The 16,776-nt window shown below is 40.7% G+C and overlaps 1 protein-coding gene across 2 annotated transcripts in view; it reads right to left on the bottom strand.

Annotated features, from left to right (window-relative positions):
• KIF13B (kinesin family member 13B) overlaps window positions 1–16,776 on the bottom strand; it is a 119,573-nt gene that overhangs the window by 8,065 nt on the left and 94,732 nt on the right. For both annotated transcript variants that reach the window (XM_084513954.1, XM_084513955.1), the window contains 3 exons: window positions 11,662–11,779; window positions 10,581–10,714; window positions 1,525–1,587 (listed from right to left, as the gene is read on the bottom strand). In XM_084513954.1, the coding sequence (XP_084370080.1) occupies window positions 1,525–1,587; window positions 10,581–10,714; window positions 11,662–11,779 (315 nt within the window). The remainder of the gene's footprint in view (window positions 1–1,524; window positions 1,588–10,580; window positions 10,715–11,661; window positions 11,780–16,776) is intronic.

The raw sequence follows: 16,776 nt of genomic DNA, 5'->3' as shown, positions 1-16,776 counted from the left end.
TGACCGTGGAGCTCTGATATCCGAAATATCAGGGCTAAAAGGACAGCTATAAGGCCTCTGGGAGGTACGAAGGCCTCCAGCAAATCTAAATCCCTCCGTAGCTGCAATCTCCAGAAGATGCAAGTTGATCTCAAGTCAGCTTTACAAACCTGGGAGGATTGTCAGCTCATTTCTTCCATTAATAAGAGAAGTGTCAACCGAAAGAAATACGCTCCCCAATATTTACTGAAAAATTATTTATATTACAGGAATGGTCATTTGCTGTTTGAATAGCAGGATTTATACGGAATGTGAAAACGGCCACGATCCATAAGTCTCTCTCCGTTATTTGGCTTAACTTTCAGGGCTGATAAATCATCCCCTTTCCAACTAAACTGTCACTTACGTCCCCGTTCCCAAATGCCATTCCCACCTCAGGGCTGCCAGCACCGCACACTCTCCGAGTATGAAATTAACTGCACCTCGTGAGATTAACAGCCCATTTTAGTGATGTATTTCTTGGCTGTAAAGTTTACTAAATCTGATAGATCAATATCTTTTGCCAGCACATGTACTCTAAAAGATTAGGATGTCTCTAAATCTCTTCGGGGGGGAGGGAGGAGGCTGCTAATACGGAGAAAAAAAAAAAAAAGTGGTTGGAGGAAGGCAGAGGGGTGCATGTCCTCCCTGTTAACTCTCAAGTGTACATTTCTATTGACTGTTCAAATGTTGCATTTTTCCCATCTAGTGGTAAAGTGTCCCAAACAACAGGGTTTTCACCTCGTTCTGAATGCCTTCCACTGGGAGGTTAAGTGGCGTTTGAAAAAAGAGGGATTTGATTGAATTACAAGTTTCAGAACCAAAGGCTAGCTTGCAATTGCTGAGTGAAATATAACACAGAGAAGTTGTTTGAAATGATGCAGGGAATTAAAAACATTTTTAGCTTTTCTATGGGGTGGGTGCTGCACATGTGGGCTCTGGAGCTCTGGTCTTGCTTCGGGCTTTCCCTTGTAAGCATTCAGATAACACACATTTTGCTAAGACAATAAAAGCAGTGGGAAAAAGCTGATTTGCTATTCATAAGGCTGAAGTTCTGCCGAACTGTGGGAGATCATAAGGTCTATTTTCCATCCAGCTTAGCAAGAGCCTTTTTTTTTCACGCCGATATCATGAATTGGCTTGAAATGTAAAATCACGAATAAAGCTCAGCACTCGGAATAACAGACTCGTTCTGTTTATAGAAAGCAGCAGAGCCTAGCAATTTGTCTTTTAAAGCACCACAACAGCTAAATTTCAGCTAGCTAACTGCAAATGCAATCATGTGATTAGCCAGGCTTTCAGATATAGAAATGCAACCAGCAACGTACGGGAGGACTTTAGCAGGACTTAAGAAAACACAACATACACTGCATTTAATCGTCTTACAGTGAAGCAGCACTAGAAGTGCAACAGGTTTTAAGTAACTATCCCAGCATTTACTGCCTCTGGTTTGCAGTGATGCAAATATGAAAGCTGTTTCTTAATACTTTAACAGGGCGTGCTTACCTGTTTTATCTTTGCAGCACTGGCATCAATACTGGCAGACTGGACCATAATTCGTGGGACAGACTGCAGGAATGAAAAAACAGAACATTGTTCACTTGAAGGGTTAAATATTGTCAAGCTGGGGTTAAATATTGTCAAACATTAAGACTGACACTTTATTCGGAATTGGCAAAAAGGATGGAGCATCGCTATCCTAATGCATCCTGCTGAGATCCTCTGAAGGGGCAAGTAAAAACATCAACCAAGGCAACAGAGACATCCCTGAATTTTGACAGAAAAGCAACTACAAGTATAAATTCATGGCATACGAAGTTTTCTTTTGTGAGGTGGCAGAAGACACAGCCCTGAGCTGCCAGATGACAGAGGTCTGAGGTCACGCTGGTCTGGCTAGAGAAATCCTCACCTCCAGCCCCTCTCCAAAACTCTTTCTCCATCTCCCATATCTTAATTCAGTTAAGATTTTAGCATTGTTTAACCCAAAAAAGCAGACAAGAAGAAAGATCTGGGCATCCTGCTTTCAAACAGAGCACCATCAGAGTGACATCTACACGTGCCCTTTGCTAATGACCTGCGCTAATTGGTCCTGTGCCAGGACCAATTCTTCTCTCTTAGGGACTTGAGAACTCTTCTGCAGGCCGTGCTGATCTCCAGGCTGCTATTTCCAGAACTCAACAACCTGGTTAAAGAACCAAAATTTACCAACTGAAGAGAAATGTATGCTTCTCTAGCATCCTTTCTAAGTAAAGCAGGAATACGACCAGTCGTCTCCCAAAAAGAGAGAAACACGGGGGAAAAGAACGGCTATTATTTATGCAGAGATCTCCAGGCATTAAATAAAAACACAGCCTTTCAAAGTAAAACTAAAGACAAAAGGCAGACAAAAACCCAACAGCTTCACAGCGGATCAAAATCTTTTTTTTTTCTTGTAGAGACATTAAAGCTTCAGCTCACTGAAAGAAAGCAGGAGGGGGGTTGCTCATCTTTACACCTGCTAATTGCAAGCAGACTGCTGAAGTGGGGGGCAGAGCAAGCCATCTCTCTTTGGGGTGCTCGAGGTATCAGCATTTTGACATCTTCACCATGATCTTCACGTTTTGAGATCTTCACTGTGACATGGGCTGGGAGCAGGGGGTGTCCAGAACCAGGCCAAACCAACGAAGCCTGAAAAAAGCGCAGCTTTACGACTCCTTGTCCAGTGGTTTTTGAGCCACACACACTTCGTGTTGCAGAATTTCAGCTTCCTTTGGAATCAACTGGTGATCTAAGATAACGGTATTAACCTGAAAACGACTGTGATGTTGACTCGTGGCTGAGTTCGGAGATATCTTTGAGCAAGGAGGTTCAATGAGTGCTGTGACCTGCCCCAAGTATTAACTTGGACGTGCAAGGAGAACCTCATTGTCCCAAGAGTCAAATGTTTTGCTTTAATGTAGAGTAGAGAGGAGAGGGATTAACTTTCTTCTAAGTAAACACAGCACATTTTAGGTGTAACAGAGGCTTATCAGTGTCAAAGTGCCCGAAATACTTGGCAGCACACTTATTTTCTTCTCTTCAGCTGTCTTTGAACCATGGGTTGGCCCATCTTGGAAGGGAGTGCGAAGCCAAGCCATTAAACATCCCTTTTTAATGACAAAAAAATCAGCAGGCACAAGGCATTAGGGCTAATCCCTAGGCAGGCACTTACACAGCACTTCAAACCCTTTGCCGAGGTGGATCTGAACCTCAGCGAGTAGCCAAGGCCCTCGAATCCAGATAATCCCAGTTCAGCATCTCCGTGGTCCACCACAAAACTCCGCGTTTGGGCATCTCAGAAAGGTTGCGTGAAGAAAAACCACCGTCCTTGTTGCTTCCACACTGTGTGTGAGCTGGTACAGGAGGGGCAACAGCTTCTTCCACAGCAAATCTTGTACCAGGAATAAAAACTCTTACAGTGCACCATAAATAAAGTCGATCTTTTTGCCCCATTTTCTCCCCATATACACATCACCTCCAGGAAGTGCTTCAAGGTAAAGCTTTATTATGACAGACAAACTCTCAGAATTGGAATATGAAAAAGTATTTAAGATTTCTCAGTTCCTTTGGTATCCTTTCCTCCTTTCTAAACAAATAAACAGCAGAAAGTGTTTTTGTGTGCATTTTTTTTTTCTCTCTCAAAACCCTTTGGTCTTGCAGCACGTAAATCCATGAAATCTAAAATCTAAATAAACCCGTTACACTTTAATCATTCCTCATCAATTGCGAAGACGATGCTCTCCTCATGAAAGGATGACAAATCTCCAAACCCCTACACTAACTTTGCCAAGCAATGTTTAGAAAAACACGGAGAAAAAAAGCAATTATGAGAAGTGGCACTTGCCCAACTTCGGTGTTGACAAGAAACAGATGGGCAGAAACACCCCCATTGGGGTAGCAAAGGTACTAAAACAAATCTTGGTCGTAAAACATAGGGAAGTTATTTGAGGGGGGACATTTAAAACAATGTGTTTGACTCTCTGTGAAGACATTTACTGGATGAAAAATATTTCTGAATCGAGAGCCAAGTTTTGTCATTAAACGTGTGCAGATATCGACTGCTGAAGTAGACATATATTTACCCAATGGCAACACATGACCCTTTTACACTGATAATTTTTGGCACTGTTTCTTCAACCAAGCTGACAAAATACGGAGTAAGAAAGAACATGAAAGCAATCCACTTTAAAGCGTCTCTGAGCCCTTGTAGAACAAAAATTGTCTTTTTTCCTAAGAGCTGCTGCTTTGCGTGGTGGGTTCACAAGGATTTCTAAGGGTGTGTTTGCACAGCATTTGCTGGTCAGATTTGAGGTCAGTCTGAACACGTTTTGAGTGCCCAAAAGCCACGTTATTAGGAGTGATTAGAGAAATCTGAAGACCGATCCAGTGTGTTGGTGGGCTTGAATGTAAAAAGTAAATGTGTATCTCACCCCATTTAACAGAGGCAGCAAAATTAACCCCAATTTAAGTTCTTTTCCATACCACATAGTACATGTATATAATGGCAACCTCTTCAACGGACTCAGAAAAATACATTTGGTATTTCACTGCCATTAAATATTTTTCAAGTGTTTCTGATGGTAGTGACTGATGAATTCAGTATGAAGCCTTTTGCCTTGATGTCACCGGATGAAAATCCTTCAGCGTTCCTACACAACATGCAGAAAGCTCAGTGGCAGTTACACAGAGTGGGTCCGTGGGTCCAAGAATTATCCTCCAAGCTCCAGAAATGGTCCAGCCAAGGTTACAGCAGTCCTGTAAGGACATCAGCAGCAAACTTCCACCGCCGTCATCTGTGCTTTGCCATCCGCAGACAGGAATGACTGAGCTCAAGGACTGTCAGCCTGACAGTGTTATGTTCACATCACCATTTAAAAGCAGCTATTGGAAACTTCTCCAGCAGGGCATAGCAGTTGCTTCATTAAATGTGGATTTAATTCAGTTTTGAGCGCTTGGGTTAAAACGCTTTCACGAGGCACACAGCAATGCAGGAAGAATTCTGAATCCCTTAGCACAAAGCCAAACAGTCCATTTTAAAAAGAACCCCTTTAAACACAAATATTCCTCCCTGCCCTTCATTTTAAAATAATTTAAAGTCACCAGTCATTCAAACATAAACCTAGAAACCACAAGGAGAGATGAAACCCAGAACAAGTTGTTTTTAGGCACGTTGTTTTTTTTGTTCTTTTAGTTTGTTTGTTTGCTCCCTAAAGACACTGTATATTTAAATATTAACCCCAAACCTTCTTACTTCACTTTCTAAACATGGAAAATTGCAGCTGGTAATAATGCTTTCGAATTCTGTTTTTCCAATATATTTTGTGGGAAATGTACACATACACTATTTCTCAGTTATCTCACTGTAGGTCCAGGCAGAAAGATAAAAAGGGCAATTCAGAACCATTTTCAAGTTAGTTCATACTGAAGTTTCAGAAGTTTTCACTAAGAAGTTGAAAAGGCCAGCTTCCCGTACTCATTAAAATTATTTGTAAGAGCATGATAGAGAAAAGTGAACTTAGAAAGAAATCAAACTCAGCCACAAGATCCAGCCATACATGAGCCCAGACGGCCACCAAGGATCTATTGAGCTATGCTGATTATAACATCCAAGTGATCCTTTATTTGAAACAGTGAAAAAAAAACCCTTCTAGATTTTAAAAAGGGTTCTCTGAGGCCACATTATTTACATTTGATTAAGGAATGTAAATTCAAGCAATTATACTAACTATGCACTACGCACAGCCATGAAACCGCCTTTATTTTTTAATACACTTCCAGAAAAGGCTTCTGTCTATTCAGATACTTTTTCATTAACTGCCCTTATTTTATTATTATTTTTTATTTTTAATTTTTAATTTTAATTTATATATATATATAGAGAGATTAATTACTATAACTGCACTGGAAGGTGAAAGAGAACAAATAGAGGGCTGCCTTCTTGTGTCACGTCTGCATTTCTATACCATAAAACAAACATGAATTACATTAGCACATGGAAATTCAAAGAGGAGTGTGCATTTTAAGACAGCTGTGAGTCAAGATCTCTCATTTAAGCCATGTGCTAACGAAGACATTTGACCATCCAGCAAGGTTCTTGACTATGAAGGTGACCAAAATGCACTTCTCAAATGCACGGTGGTCAGAGGTATGAGCCACAGCAATGTCAAAAGCCAGAAACTGAAATACAAATATGTACATTTTTAATGCCAGCACCCGATGATGCCCTAAAATGAAATTATACGGGCAGTTCCTGGAGATCAACAGGGTCATAAGGTAAAGAGCAGTAATTCTGCTTGGTGCACACTATGAAAGCCTCAGCATGTTAATAAAAAAGACAGGCTTCAAGAGCGCGCACATAATATAATTAAGCAAAGATAGATGAAACTCTGATTCCCATCCACCTGCATATTTTAAGCAAGTGTTTTAAACTTTTCCTGATCAGCACTCTGGGTTGGTAAGGCTTTAAATCTTGTACACTATGGTACCAAGCCTTTCAAAGAATAAACTAGGAAAATAAAAAGCAATTGCAGTAATCCAAAAGGTTTATTTATTTTTTTTTATTTACAGAGTACTGGCAATTAACTGAAAGGCAGCAGATAACTGATAAAATAGGCATTTTCTAACTTAAAAGTATATAAACAGCTTCATCAGAAACCCATCTTTTAGGTACATAAACAGCTTCATCGGAAGCCGTTCTGCTAGTTACATAAAGAATCCTATTATGCCAAATTAATTCAATCTAACTAATTAGAGAGCAGGAAGTTCTTTCAATTATTTTATGTGCTGTCTGAGAAACACACTTGAATACGAGAGCAGATTTCATTAATTGCGGTTCATTATTCTCCAGATTAGTTACTAAACTTGCATCAGAAGGTCAAAGACAGCAATTTCGTTAGCTGCCACCACCTTGACTGGAATCGCTCTGCGCTTCTGAAACTCGGGCAACAACGGGCTACAAACAAAAACAGCACGGGGAAAGACCAGCTCGTTAGGATAGTGCTTACTTTAAGATTGGTGACAGCCTCAGCGACGGCGTGTGACTGAAATAAATTGCAAAAAAAGGGTGTTTTCGGAATGGGTGATGAGAAATCTTGTCTCCTGTTTACTTGCACGGGATCTGAGATTTGATAACGTATCCACTCGGGGAGCTGTTTGGTCACGATGAACTCAACTTCGCTTATAAACTTGCAGAAAAAGGTTAAGTACTGCTCCCTTGGAAATAATGCTCCAAAGCACTAAAACCAGCCCAGCCGCAAGACCCTGCTTACAAGATGCAGCACAACAAAGCCACTGCTTTCTGCAGACGTGTGCCCTGATAATTGACCTGTAATGAATCGGAGGTTCAATACAGCAGCAGCCATCTAGCTCAAGATGGTTCACCAGCATATTGTTAATGATGTTAGATAACTCAGTACCCTCAAGTACTGGAACAGATAGGCACTGAAAAGTGAGCTGGACAAGAACTTTGGAAATTCTGTTTCGTTTAAATGGATTTGCTTAGCTTTTTGGTATTTTTGCTATTAAGCATTTGGTATTTTTGTTCAAAAACCTGCTGTTTACTTGCATTTAGCCAAGTACGGGTGATTTAGATCTTTCCGTGTTCTTTGTGAGGCATTCCTTTGGTCATTTCTGTTCTTGAAACTACTTCTCTAAATTTGCTGTTTACTGTAATAGAAATCCAGCAATTCCCTGTTAAGTGGCCAGGCTCTTTTGCAATTGCAGTTGAAATATCTTTTCGGCTTCATCTCCCCCTTATGCTTTTTGTAGTTTATTGCCTACCCTCACCCTGCACACTCAATTCCATCCCCTGACACTCTGCATCAAAGCCTTATCCTTCCACAGAACTAAGGTGTACTCATTTGTGTTTTCCTGAGATGCAAAAATCCCATTTTTGTGTTCTCTCCGCCGTGCAGTTTCATACAATTATGCAAGAACTACGAGCTCGCTGCCTTACTCCGACAGGTTAACGATAAGGTGTGGGAGCTGATTGCCAAACACTGACCCCATAGCAGCCCCATCATCCACCCAGCACGCAGCCATTCATCACTGCCACCACTGAAATTCTGGCCAGTTTTTAACGCCTATGAGCACATTAGCATCCTCAGGCCATTATAAGGGAACAGCAAGAAAGATTATGAGACATGATATTTATGATGTTCAAGCCAGTCCCACTATAACAGCACTTACTTATTTTTTGTGCTGCACAGAGGAAGCGAATCCTGTAGCAGTTCCTTCAATTTCTGCTCTCTTTTGTGCAGTGTGATTGCTAACAGGAGTGAAGAAGCCCAGTTTGCTAACTGATAGAACTGGGAAGAATAACTATAAATCTCTCAAACCACTGAGAACCACTGTATTTGTTACAAATCTGACTCATTCTATTAAAAACCTAAAAGCACCAAGTAATGTCAAGATTTCATCTCATTACACTGATCCAGTGGTCATGGAAAACTTTAGGTTGCTCTCTAATGCAAACATGCATTATCGATGTGTATATGTATCTGAAGGGAGGGTGTCAAGAGGATGGGGCCAGCCTGTTTTCAGTGGTGCCCAGTGACAGAACAAGAGGCAAGGGGCACAAACTGAAGCCCAGGAGGTTCCTGATAGATATGAGAAAATCCTTCTTTACTGTGAGGGTGACAGCACTGGCACAGGCTGCCCTGAGAGGTTGCTGAGAGGCTGTGGAGTCTCCTTCTCTGAAGATATCCCCAAACCTGCCTGGATGTGATCCTGTGCAACAAGCTCTGGGTGACCCTTTTTGGCATGGGGTTGGAACAGATGATTTCCAGTGTTCCCTTCCAGCCTCAGCCATTCTTGGTGCGATTCTGTGTGTGATTAAAACATCCCACAGTTCTGTTTATACATTAACTTTTCTTAAAAACAAATCAGAAACAGCATTCCTGCCTATTAAAAAACTGTTGTGATCATGACCTGATTATTTGAGTTTCCATAGTAATCCATAATATACTTAAAAATTCTCTAAAGTACATGTGTTGGTAGTCTAAAAGCAGACTTCAAGGCAAATAATGCAAGGCTGATCTTGAACAGTAGGAAGGAGTGGGAACAGGTGGTTAGACTAGAGGCAGGAAATTGGACCTCATTTCTAATCTCAGCTCTCCTTGATTCAGTAAGAATTCAAGAAGTGGTGAAAGGCTCTCAGTGCAATTGTAAAGAGCACCTATTTGCATCTTTCAATACCCAAATACCTTTAAGAAAGTCACTGTCTTAATTTTAATAATCTAAATCTCATTGATGAGGAAGGTTACACGACTCCAGACTCCACACTAAACCTCTTGTAAGCAAAAGGCAACATGAAAAATGTAAAGCATAAAGTTGGGTAAGATTTGGGAGTAAAACTTGCTCGTTTTATTACTTTGTAAAGAATAAAACACAAAGTAAAAATATTTAAAATTTGCTTTATTTCTTATTTGTACTAGGTCTGCCGTAAATTACACCAAAACTTAAATACTTTTACAAGTATTTGGTTTTGGTTTGTTTATTTATTTAACATTTCACTGTATTTCTACTGTGACAAAATTCCTTGTAATCCTGAGATGTTCTTATAATGGCAGACCTAGCTGTAGCAAACAGTGGAATAGAATCTCTGGATCCAACCATAATATTTTTGTTGTTTTGCTTTAGAAACACACCCTCTAAAACATCTGCCTGCATGTGAAGAGGTGAGAAAGGTCTAAGTTTACAGACAGTGTGCTTCCAAAACTCCAGACTAATGAAGGAGCTTCCATCTACCAAGAGATAGCTGCGTGCTTAACAAAGCACAGACCAAATGGCCTTCCACAAACTTTAACAAGTGGGATCTGGCTCCAGATTTATCTTCATAATCATTTTTAAATATTCCAGACTCACACAGTAGAGGGCTTTTCCTTTATAAACTACGGTTTCTCAAAGAGAATATTATTTATAATGTGAGTCTGTATTTCATCTGTTTTCTTTAAAAGACAGTAGTGTTTTGTACTCTGCTTGATCATGCATTAAATGCCCCTCACAGCACAGAAGCCCCATTTGGAGCCCGGCATTCAAAAAACCACCACTGCCACCACTAACAGCAAAAACAAAACAAAACAAAATACTTCTCTGGCATGTGTAATAAATAAGAAAATGAACAAAAGCAACTGTCCTAAGTACATAGCAGAGGATGGAAAAATGCGACGTGAGATGGGGCAGGGGAGGAGGAAGATGGTAAATAAAATAAAAAATTAAAAATAGAATTACATTTACCACTTGGCAATACACAAACAACCCTAAGTGCACTTCATAAATTTTACTATTGTTGCTGCAAGTGGTATTACCATAAATCATGTTGGTAGTGTACTTGGCACTTGGAAAAAGCCAAGCGGGCGGAGTGTATCAATAAGTTTAAACAGCTCCACTATCTCTGGGCAGAACAGGTGGGAAATGCATCACAGGGCTTTACTATGACTAAGAGCTCGGTTTGCACTGCAACAACATATAAAATAGCACTCTGCCAGCAAGTCTAACAGCACTCACCAGTATTACTGCATAGGCAATTCGATTTAATATTTTACCTGCTGTGCAAGAGGAGAGGTCTGCCTGCCCTTTTTCTCATCTCTAACAGGAAAGAGAGACTTCAGCAGCTTTGGCATCTGAGGCACGAAGGACTTGACAGGATTCAGGTAGGAAGCAGCGAGGCTACCAAGGCCTGTTGGAAAAATTGAAAAATGTGATCAGTTATGCTTTTGGAGGAAAAAAAAAGTAATCGTTTTAGTTCTAAAATGACTTCTTCCAGTGGTCAGTCTGAGAAAAAGCACTGAGTGCTTGCTCCTCCCTTGAAAGGGATATAAAAATCTGGATAAGTTTTAATCTGTGGCCCCATTATACAGAAAGTTTTTCTCATCGCATGGTGTGAAAAAGTTTGCTCTTTCCCATTGGAAACATAAAGTGCTATATAACTTGCAGAAGTAGGAAAAAATCGAGAAGCAAAAGTGAAAAAAAGATGTTGATACAACACACAATTCTGATGACAATAACAGAGCTTGCCAAAAGTAAAAGACGAAAAGATCCAAGTTAAGAAAAAGAAAAAAGTTTGGGACATCCAACTCTTCTTGCTAATACTGCATTTTTGTTCTAAATACTGCAGTTTTTTTCTACTCTGCTCTCCCTTGAGTAAAACTAGTTAGACATTAAAAACCTCACTATGTATCACTGCACTCTCAGCTGTACGTTAGGCGCACGTACTGCAAAATAACCATCCAATTCCAGCACTGGTTATTTTCTAAAGCATTAGCAGCCTTGTTGTCTTTGCTGTTTTACTCATGTAACACATAGCATGCCCTGAGCCCAGCTAACTGCTGGCTTTAGAAATTGAGCTCTTGAGATAAAGACTGCATCTTCCGAAATCAAAGACAACTTAAACACATGGCATTTGTCACTTAGCAGAACTCTGTCAGACAAAGGCGAGGCTAGCTAGAGTAGGCAGCTTAGTCACAACTGCTAAATGCTCACGGAGAGGGAACTGCACAGACATGGCTTTGGAGGAGATGTTTCTCTGCATCTCTGAAAGCAGCTCAGCTCCGTTTGGCACTCAGAAGCTGGGGTGATTTCACTCCGTTTTTGTGAGAGCTGTCTTAGGTTTAGGAAAGCTCGTACCTGCATCAGGAGAGTGGTTTTGCTGCCCAGAGCCTGGCAGGGAGGTACGAGATGGACTGATGCCTCTGCTGGTGTTTGCAGCACCTTGGGATACATCTTGCTGACTTTCCCATCGGCCCTAGGGAAAAAAAAAAGTTGCATTTTTCCAAGTTAGCACAGCCCCAAGAGTACAGCAATTCTTACACACCATGCCAGCTTGCACAGCACCTTTGCAAAATTCAGAATTGGCCGAGCTTAGCAAAGACAATTCCCCAAAGCACCGTTAGTTGAAACACCCAGTCCTGGAAAGACAAGCTCCCATCAGCATCAAGGCACAAAAAGAGCCTGCTCAGAGACCTTAAAGCTACAATATTTCACTCAATTTGGGAGTTGAGCGCATTATAACCAGGTGAAAATAAAATAGTACTGCCCCAAATTCCTAACTATTTGGTGTATCTGCTCAGGAAGTGGATGAAGTGTCAGAAAAAAGGGGTGACGACAGACAGAGCCCTGAGCAAGAAAAGAAATAGGATCTTAGACCCAAAGGCTGGCACATTAGTGCCTAGGGTCAGATATGGCTGCGTTGATCAGATCAAGAGGAAATAATCGTGGAAGTTGCATTTCTGTTTAACGGCCTGGCAAAGAGAGAGATGGAAAACACGACAACAAATTGTAGATACCAGGAGCCGGGAAAAAGATTAAGTAAAGACAGGTCGAAGTTTTGATGTGGTTATGAAGATGAAAGATGATGATTTGCAGACCTGCCTGAGTGCAGACGAGGGGTAAGAAACAGCAGCAGAGCACGGCAGGCCCCCTGCCTCCACGGGTGCCCAGGAGCCCCTGGGTGGGTTTTGACCACATGGATCCCAAGGGAGGGAGCCACATTTCATGGGGTGGGAGTTCTCTATATCACGGGGTCACTGGGGTTTTGCATCTTCCACCCCAACCTTACAGGTCAGAGGCTGGCCTGGTGACAGCTTCTTGGTGAATACAGAGAATTACCAAGCTCTCATTTCATAAATTTTGAGAATTTAAGTGGCAAAATCCTGTTTTCCTAGCCCTATCGTGTCATAAGGTAACATCTTTTAGAGAGCATTGCAGTGTCATCGCAGACAAATCTAGTGACTGCCAAAGGGAATCTGAGGAAGCTGCTGCTAAAAGTTTTATGTAGAGATCTTAATGCAATCCAATATATGTTGAGAGGACCTATGGGTGAAAACAGCCTGGCCTTGAATGCTGCAAAGTCTCAATATCTCGTGGAAAATTGTTGCATTTTGTTGTATTATGTTGTGTAACTCTGGAAAAAAGTTGTATTTTTCCAGAAATACAAGTTGTGAAGGCCGGGTGGTGGTAAGGCAACCAACCTGACATACATCAAACTCCGATCACACTTCTGGAAAGAAGTTGGGCTATGGTCTGCACAATATCTGCCCTTGTCTTCATTACAGTATATCTATATCATGCTGGTTCTTTTAAAAGACTTAGTAGAAACACTTGCAGAATGAGGTGGCACAGTGAACAAACTAGAAAGGAGGCAGTAGAGACCTGCTACATCCCAGACCACAAGTTTTACATAGTTTTCCAGGGGAAGAGAAGGGAAACGCTTTTTTTTTTCAAGAAGCTTCACACTGTGGGATGCAAGGAAATAATCTGACCTTGAACAGAAAAATGACAGGCAGCGAAACCAATCTCAACTGTAACTTCAAGTTGTGAATGCTTCACAAAGAATAAATAAGCCAGGGTATGAGGAATAGATTTCTCCAATGGGTTGAAGGTCACAGCGAGCAGCCCAGAGCAAAAATCGTTTCCATTCAGATCTATAAGTTAGTCCCACAGAAGCTGTCCTGCTTTGAATAGCAAGTAACATGCACTTCTGCAGAGTCTTCAGACTTTTAGCAGCTACGTTATTAGATGTAGAGACAACGGGCTCGGTTTCTGTGAAGTAACATTTGGGATACCTAAAGAGTAGCGGGTGTCTGAGTTGACTGGAGGCAGCCATCCCGAATGTCAAAACTGATGTAACCCAGGCTGGGAGCAGCAATAACTCCAGGGGTTTGTTTAGTCTTGTGTTTTTGAGGACTTTGGAGTTTAAAGCCCTTCTTGAAAGCTTCCTATCAGCGAGGATGACAGCGCTATTCCACCTTTACCGTAAGCCTCGAACTGAAGTGTTATCTTTGACCTGCAACTCTCACGTCTTGCACGCATCAAAAAGTCCTGCCCGTGTCTGGAAAATTCTTTCCACAAAATGCTTCTGTGAAACAGCCTTTCCTATCCCACTCCACAGAAACTCTTACTCAGGTTTTGCTGTCTTGCATTTCAACTAGTGCTGATTTCTTTTAGCTGGCCTGGCTGCCTGCGGTCATGCCCAAATTACATCCATTCAGAAGTCTGCTTTCTTATCCAGACGTTGTGACCGTTTCACACTCTGCAGTAGATTTTTAAAGCCAGCATGGAAACGTCCAGCGACTTAATGCAACGCACTCAGGGATGTGGAATTTTTTTCTGAAGTCTTCCCCGGCTCCCATTGATTGATTAGTTTGCAAGAGGAAAGCCAAAATGGAAGAAGAGTTCAGATTATATCCAGATCAGAAGAACATCTCGGTGTAATTCAGTCTTCTTTGCATGCACCAGCTCAGCGGTGTTGAAGGAGTTTAAAGAAAGCAGAATATTTGGTGGATATGGTCACAAGACTCAAAGAGTCTTGAAAAACTATTTGGTTTTGTAACCTTTGGGTCTGGTACTGCCATCAGCCTGGCAAATTAGCCTGGTGCTGACATTAGCCTGGCATCAGATTAAGAAAAAAAAACAACTATGGAAGAGTGGAAAACATCTGAAAGCTTCTTTTTGGAGGACGTAAAGCTTAATTAGAGTTACTTTCTGATCTTACGATGATCATCAACTTACTAAAGACAAATGGACAAAGGTGGCAGGTCCTAATCATTTTCTACTCACAGGCCAAGCCTACAAGGCTCCTGGAGACCACAGAGAGATAAGAAATAGACTACGGGGAGAAAGTTTTCTAACTTACTACAACACTGGCTCAATGCAGGTAAGGAGCAACTGAATCGTTCTCTGAATCACGATTTATTGAGTCAGAAGTACCCTTCATTGACTGTTCCAACAAAAATCATTTCAGGCAAGCATGTTGGCTTTCTAGACCTGTTTGAAGAGTGGTTCAAAAAAATCAGAGTAGATAAGGAACAGAGCAAAACACTTCCAAGAAATTCATCCTGCACAGAAAAAATGGCAGGATTTAGTGATTTTCTCTTTAAGAAAAAACCTTTTTTCTAAGTATCTTCAGTAAATTTAGTTTCAGCCTTAATATTATGGATGACTACATGTCCTACATAATGTTAAGTATTTTGCCAGACTAAATAAAATACAGATCCTAAGGACAGGAATGTGCACTTGTGAATAGGATTTATCTGGCCATATATTCAAAGCATTTAGGTTTTTCAAATAACAAATACTTTGTTTTGGGGAGGAAAGATCATCATTTTAGACTGTAGCTCCCACACGTTAGGGGTAATGTTACCCTCAATTCTGAGATGACAGCAAACCATTAAGAAGTAGGTAAATCGGGGCAGCATGTGGAGAAACTTATTTGCAAAAGAAAATGCTGGGGACAACTGAAAGGGTCAACTGCCATGCTAAGAATCTGCAGAGGCAAAAGGTAGTTGATGAATGACTGCTTTTACTAAACTGGATTGAAAGATAACCCGTCTCAATCTCTCAAAAGAAAAAAAAATATTAACTTTATTAACTTGATAGAGTTCCCAAGTTTCACATATGCACGTTACACAGCACTCTCAGATGATTGCTTTGTGCATTCACTAACTGAAACACTTAGACTTTAAGTCGAAGCAATTGGTATTATTTAAGTGCTGTGAATCTTTCCTCTATCAAGAAGGGTGGTCAGAAGAAGGAAGGAAGCTTGTAAATCATTCGCCCTGAGGAGCCATCATTTCATGAATATATTTGGTCTGTGCCAAGTGACCAAACAGAGGTCAAGTGACTTAATTTAACAAATCAAAAATAGCCACCGGAAGAACACTTGTCATTTGATGCATTTTGATACGAAGTTGTTCAGAAAGTGTGGTATTTCTATAATACCTTCTCCTTCTTGTCCACTGCATTCCCTTCTTTCACTCATCCCCCGTGAAAAACATCAGGGTTCAGTCATAAAATCTTTACAGCAAATATGGGTGATCACTACCAAAGTCATCTACAGCCTTTACCCGACAATGATCTTTTTCTTGAAGTTGATAGACCATTAAAATTCTGCCACTGGGTAAGAGAAATGAACAGTTCTTGTGTTTTATTATTTTAGCAGTTCAGAAAAGACTTATGGAAGAAGTGACAAGGTAGCACATATTTAAGCATACAGCTTGGGTGAAAGGCACTTGTGAGAGTATTCAAATTTATTTACATCGTACCAATTTGATGAAAAGAACCTCTGGTTCCCTGTAAAACCTGAAGGTTAAGCGGCACAGTCTTGTCGTATTCGGCTTTTGGATACAAGGCTTTTGAGCTACAAACTACTGGGCCTTTTGGAAAGGAGAGACAGCAGTCAGAGAATGGTTATTGTGCAAAGGTATTTTAAGCACAGCTCGTGAAATTTTTCATCAGCATATGATTATAGCCTTAACAACTGCTGTAAAACAGGTCAGAGGTGTCTTCCATTCTTTATGCAACTGATTCATCAGTTTAAGTCAACGGAATTTATAAGTCAACAGAATTTTTAAGCTTCCACTGCAAGTATTTCACAATGCAAAAATCCAGCTCTGTATCTTATATCAGCACTAAGGGACTCTATACTTCCACCTGATGTGATGTGCAGGATGAAACAAAATTAATTTTACTCTCTAATAACCATACCTGTAGTGATAATAGGAGTAAAAGCTGGCTTTTGCTCATTTAAGGAAGAAGTTGTAACTTAGAGGGGATATCAAATGCTATCCCGTTAACCTAACATTTGTGAGACTGTTTTCTGAAGTTAATTTAGAAGGCTTCCCTCTGTCTTCTCATCAAATTAGTTAAGCTCGTAAGTTATTATTTTAATCACCATTGGGATTTTTTATTTCATATAAACATGTATCTCACTGTCAGGTTTGGCCTGCTCTTTGGAAGTTCTCT

The sequence above is a fragment of the Aythya ferina genome (assembly GCF_964211825.1).
Source record: "Aythya ferina genome assembly, chromosome: 3".
Lineage (NCBI taxonomy): Eukaryota > Metazoa > Chordata > Aves > Anseriformes > Anatidae > Aythya > Aythya ferina.
Note: the sequence above shows the minus strand (reverse complement) of the source record. Positions and strands in the feature narration are given on the sequence as shown.